The 6,076-nt window shown below is 49.0% G+C and overlaps 1 protein-coding gene across 1 annotated transcript; it reads right to left on the reverse strand.

Moving 5' to 3' along the window:
* Positions 1 to 2,185: 2,185 nt before the first annotated feature.
* On the reverse strand, positions 2,186 to 4,018 carry hrh1 (histamine receptor H1). Its single transcript, XM_056301903.1, has one exon. The coding sequence runs from the start codon at positions 4,016 to 4,018 to the stop codon at positions 2,366 to 2,368; it is 1,653 nt and encodes a 550-aa protein (XP_056157878.1). The 3' UTR covers positions 2,186 to 2,365.
* Positions 4,019 to 6,076: the final 2,058 nt, after the last annotated feature.

Here is a 6,076-nt window from a genome sequence, read left to right on the forward strand (position 1 = left end):
GGTGACTAAAACCTGCGAAGCATCCTTCAAAAATAAAGTGGTATCGTCTGCCAACTGACTAATAATGAACTCTTTTCCAGCTACTGTGATTCCCTTCAAGGGGCTGAGCTTAGTGACGTCAGAGAGTAACTGAGCACACATTAAGAACAAATACGGTGCGATGGGACAGCCTTGTCTGAGACCGTGATTTAAGTCAAATCTAGGAGAGGTGCCTGCATACAGTTTAACTGAACAATTTGCATATTTATTCATGGTCTTGATAGCTGCACAAAAGCAAGGACCAAAACCACATTTCTCCAAGGCCTGAACTATAAAGTTGTGTTCGACCGTGTCACATGCCTTGCGGAAATCTAGAAACTACAAAACAAAACCATTATCACTGCAAAGATCAACATCGTCAATAAGAAAAGAGGCCGTACACCTGAAAGATTTGGTAAATTGACGTAAATACGGCAGTAAGGAAGGTCGTTCGACGATGCTGCTGCTGTTCTGAAATGTAAAGCTGTTATGGTTTGAAAATGAGGCGCCTGGCTGGAATGGGAACAAGGTGCTGCTGTGTGATTTAATTTGTTTATGACAATGTGCAGTTACATGTGATTGGTTGATTCAACAGTGAAGAACTTTTACATGTATCGCTAGCTTAACACTCATGCTACTGTTAGCTCCCGCCAGTAAGGTTTAGATCAGTGTTTCTCAACCCAGTCCTCAAGGACCCCCTATCCTGCAGATTTTCATTGTAACCCTGCATAGGTAGCTCTGCTTGTACTTACTCGACCAATCATCTCGCAGCACTTAATTATGCAAGATGTGCAAACTCTGACATTCACTGCTGAATTACTACAAACAGGTACCTATTCAGGGTTGCAAAGACAATCTGCAGGATAGGGGCTCCTTGAGGACTGGGTTGAGAAACACTGGTTTAGATAAATGCTGCAGTAATGCTCGCCCGCTAGCCTCCCATGTCTAGGGTTAGGGTTAAGTCAGTAAACATTTTGATTAATGCTCACATGCATGGTTAATATGGCATACAGGTATGTAAAAGCTCATTTTCTGTTATTTGTCTGTTCTTTAGCTCTTACGGTGTTTCATGAAGAAAAGGTGTAACGGAAGGAAAAGTACATTCGTGTTTGACACATGGAGTACTGCTGAACATGAATACAGGCTTCTAGTTGTCGTTGTCTGGGGTGTTATAGGCTTAATAGGTTAGCAACTTTTTTTTTGGTTTTTTTTACTATCAATCACTCTAAGATCACATACATGTACGGTACAGAAGACGTGCAATGCAGACAGCCATCCTGCACGGCTGCACAATACAGTGACTGCAGGTGTCCCCACCCTTATAAACAGTACAGTGGCTGCAGGTGTCCCCACCCTTATAAACAACACAGTGACTGCAGGTGTCCCCACCCTTATAAACAATACAGTGACTGCAGGTGTCCCCACCCTTATAAGTGGCATAACGTCCCAAACCAATGACCAGTTTCATATGCAAATATGGGTGTGAACATTAACTAGCGTTACAGTGGCCATGTGTACTGTTCACAGAGGGTTGGGGAACAGTTGAAATCACAGCATTGTGAGATGGTGACAGATGTACTCTTAGCCCCCCACCCCCAGTTCAGGGATGGTCGTTCCCTCCTGAGCTAATTTTCTGGGGTGGGCTGTAACAGCAGCAAAGGGTCCATACCCAGTAATCAGAGGGAGAGATGAACTGGGGGGGGGGGTAGGGACCCAGTGGGTCCTAGTAGTCAGCATGCCCAGTAATGCTGACCGCGGGGAGATTTGTTTGGGCGGGTATGAGGGTTGGAGAGGCGAGGGGGTCTGGGAATGATCCATGGCGTAATCCTTGTTTTCCTGGGTAGGAAAGATTGCTTTATTTTCTTGACTCTTTCCAAATACACTTAGATGACGATGAAGCGTTTCTCCCACTAAACGTGGTGTGCAGATGAGCCGATTCTGCCTCCTGTGATTCCCTTACCTGGGTTACTGCACATGCGTCAAGACATCATGCGGCGAGATAGAAAAACAAGCTGTAGAATAAATGGTAATCATTTGCATTGGAATAAATACAACTATACAAGGCTTCGTACACCTCGTCAGCACCCAAGACTTTATGGTTCAATCTTTTTTACCAAAAGGCCAACTTGCCCATAGAGGTGTTGATTTGTGTGCGCCGTGCCAGGTATTACAGAAAACGTTTGTGAAGCCTCAAGAGAGCCAAAAATTTCATGTGCTTATGTTCTACCCATGCACTGTTTTCTTTCTAGCAACGTTCAACTCCATTTCTCGCTGTCAAAGAAAAAGCAGCAATCTCTATCCAGCCATCTTTTCTTTCCTGTCATTGGGGTGATTCTGTAAGGAGCCGTCAGTTGCTCCCTGGCATGTGCAGAATGTTTCTGAACACCTTTTTAAAGTTACCATTGCAGAGTGGGTATATGAAGGGGTTAAGGGTGGAGTTAACGTAGCCGAGCCATATAGTGAACATATGGAGGTTGTGATGGACACACTCCCTGCAGAACGCCATGACCATGAAGGCGATGAAGTATGGGATCCAACACAGCAAGAAGGCAGCAATGATGAAGCCCAGCTGCTTGGCTGCCTTGCGCTCTTTGCGGATCCTTGAGCTCTGCATGCGTTGACAGAACTTGTCGACGAACGTGTACCAGGACTCTTTCAGTGTCACCCCATTGTCTGCATCTAATTTATTCTCCTCCCCTGCCTCCTCGACCCCCGTCAGGGATTGGCTGAAGTCACTGTTGTTGTACAAGACCCTGGTGTAGCTCTGCCTGCCCGATAGCTGGCCGGTGTTGTACGCCCCGCTCCCCAGATCTGGCCCGGTGATGCTGCACTCGCTCGCAGACCCGTACAGTTTGTGCTCATTTACCCCCTTTGAGCAGATGAGGTCATGGAATGCCGGAGAATGACTCAGAGGAAGCTCGGCGGTGGGCTGCTGCTGTTCAGGGGATGGAGAACGCCCACAGTCTTTTCTTGCCATTGTGAGCCACTTGGTCATGATAGCCAGCAACAACGTCTGCTGACACTTGCTGCCAGCTTCTTTTTCAGATCTGGATTGGGAGTTTTGGCTCTTGTCCGTGTTCTCCAGAGAATAGGTAGGATCGAAAGTGTTCTGTTCCAGCAAATGGTTCTTTTTGAAGTATTCCACATTGGCTTTGGTCTCCTTCTTGGGGGATTTGCGGTTGTCATCTTGGCGCAGGCCGGCTGTGTTCTGGCCATTCTCGTTTTCCCCGAAGGAAACGGTTGGACGGATAATCCTCTCCTTCTCTCTGAGATGTCGTCGGACTGCCAAGTAGATGTGGGTGTAAAACCATAACATCAACACCGAGGGCACGTAGAAGTTGAAGATAGCGGCGATGACCTTAAACCAGGTGACAAAGCGGAAATCTGTATCACACTTGTTCTCCGCCTCAGGTTTGACGTCGACGTGGGTGAACAAGCGCCATCCCAAGATGGGAACAATCCACATCAGTGATAGCAGCCAGGCGCCACAAATCATGGTGCTGGCCCTGCCCTTGGTTCGGTACCTCAGGTACTTCAGAGGCTGTCGGACAGAGCGGTAGCGGTCCAAACACAGGATGAAGATGCTGAAAATGGAAGCAGTGCTGGCTACGTAGTCTGTGATGAGCCAAAACTGGCAGGCGGCCCTGCCGAGTTTCCACTGATGCTCCAGCAGGTAGACCAGATTCAGAGGCATCACCGCGGTCCCTACGATCAGGTCGGCCATGGACAGGCTAACGATGTAGAGGTTCCCCACAGTGTGAAGACTCTTCTCCGTCTTCACAGCGTAGAGGACCAGCAGGTTCATCAGGATGGTGAGGAGTGACAGCAGGCCTAGAGAGACCCCCAAGATGGCGTTATGTAGGTGGTCATGAGTGGAGAGCGAGTTGTCATCCTGGTAGGTATCGCGGAGGTCGACCCAGCTGTTGTTGTCACTGTCAGTGCTGATGTTGGTGTTCAGGTGTCGAAGGTCCAGAAAGAACGCAGAACCAGTTTCCATCATGATGGCCGGGGAGGGGAATAATTGCTCTTCGATCCAATCATATCTCAAAATACTGCTGCTCAGTGTGTCCTAAACTCATGATCCAAAATGGAAATAATGCTGGCGTGTTTTAATCGGCCTGGCTCCAGGGATGAGATATTATTCATTTACTCAATCTGAGTCCAACAAGAACTAAAAACCAGTGTAAAAACCATGTAATTGGGCATCCAGGTGGTATGGCGGTCTATTCCATAGCCTACCAACATGGGAATCAGCGGTCCCAATCCCCGTGTTACATCCGGCTTGGTCGGGCATCCCTAGAGACACCAGTTGCCGTGTCTGCGAGTGGGAAGCCGGATGTGGGTAAGTGTCCTGGTCGCTGCACTAGCGCCTCTCTCTGGTCGGTCAGGACGCCTGTTCGGGGGGGAGGGGGAACTGGGGGAATAGCGTGATCCTCCCATGCGCTAAGTCCCCCTGGTGAAACTCCTCACTGTCAGGTGAAAAGAAGCAGCTGGTGACTCCACATGTATGGGAGGAGGCATGTGGTAGTCTGCAGAGTGGGGTAATTGGCCGGGTACAATTGGGGAGAAAAGGGGGGGGGGGTAATCCTTTTGCCTTCTCCTGGATCGCCACCTTGCTGTGATGGAGAAGCTTGTGTGTACCAGTGATCCCAAGGCTGTGTTGCCCGGAGCTTGGCTCCTGGTAGGGTCATTCAAGGTGAGCAGGTCAAGGGGGAAGTTGCAGACGAAGCACGATCCAGCAAAGACCTCAACGACGGAAGTGGTGGAAGACGATGCCGGTGAAGGTGGATGAAGGCTGCAGCAGAGGGTGGCCCCCAATGGTCCTGGTTCTCCATGCCATTGGACTCTGGCCACCCACTGCCAAGGACCGTGTGGTGGCTGCAGGTGCTTCAGCCCCTCCACGTAAAACGCTGTCGCACCCAGGGGTCCTCCTGCAAGAACCTAGGAGGAGGACAGGCATACTCTACCCCAAGTGACCGCTGATGATGATGATCAATCCTTTGAGGTTTGGTAAAAAATATCAACTAAAAAAAGTTAGTTCCTCATAGTCTCTGTAGTCCAGCAGATGCTGGTATGTAAATCCAAACGGTCTCGTTATCCTGGACAGAAGAAAGAAGAACGAGGCGTTAGGCCACAGTGAGTAGTCACAGTTATGTGAACAAACAAGTAAGTCATGATTCTTAATGACACAGCAGAGCACAATGATAATTAAGGATCAACTGTCTGTGTAAATGTCTACGTATCTCAACAAGCACTGAACAGGAGAGGAGAGAAGAGGAGAGGAGAGGAGAGGAGAGGAGAGGAGAGGAGAAAAGAGGAGAGGAGAGAAGAGGAGAGGAGAGGAGAGAAGAGGAGAGAAGAGGAGAGAAGAGGAGAGAAGAGGAGAGAAGAGGAGAGGAGAGAAGAGAAGAGGAGAGAAGAGAAGAGGAGAGAAAGAGGAGAGAAGAGGAGAGAAGAGGAGAGGAGAGAAGAGGAGAGGAGAGAAGAGAAGAGGAGAGAAGAGGGGAGGAGAGGAGAGGAGAGGAGAGAAGAGGAGAGAAGAGGAGAGAAGAGAAGAGGGAGAGGAGAGGAGAGAAGAGGAGAGAAGAGGAGAGAAGAACAGACTGTCCTCCTGTTTCACATCACTCGCCTCGGATTTCCTCGTCTGGCATTTAAACCAGACATGGAAATATCTCTTCCCCTTCCCCCTTCTCTCCTCTCCTCTTCTTTCCTCTTCTCCTCCTCTTCTCTCCTCTCCTCTTCTCTTCTCTCCTCTTCTCTTCTCTCCTCTTCTCTTCTCTCCTCTTCTCTCCTCTTCTCTCCTCTTCTCTCCTCTCCTCTTCTCTTCTCTCCTCTCCTCTCCTCTCCTCTTCTCTTCTCTTCTCTCCTCTTCTCTTCTCTCCTCTTCTCTCCTCTTCTCTCCTCTCCTCTCCTCTTCTCTCCTCTCCTCTCCTCTTCTCTTCTCTTCTCTTCTCTCTCTCCTCTTCTCTTCTCTTCTCTCTCTCTCTCCTCTTCTCTCCTCTTCTCTCCTCTCCTCTTCTCTTCTCTCCTCTCCTCTCCTCTCCTCTTCTTCTCTTCT

Source organism: Lampris incognitus, chromosome 2 (genome assembly GCF_029633865.1).
Source record: "Lampris incognitus isolate fLamInc1 chromosome 2, fLamInc1.hap2, whole genome shotgun sequence".
NCBI lineage: Eukaryota > Metazoa > Chordata > Actinopteri > Lampriformes > Lampridae > Lampris > Lampris incognitus.

Coding starts and splice junctions, on each gene's coding strand:
- hrh1 (XM_056301903.1), bottom strand. CDS start 4,018: ATGATGGAAACTGGTTCTGCGTTCTTTCTGGACCTTCGACACCTGAAC.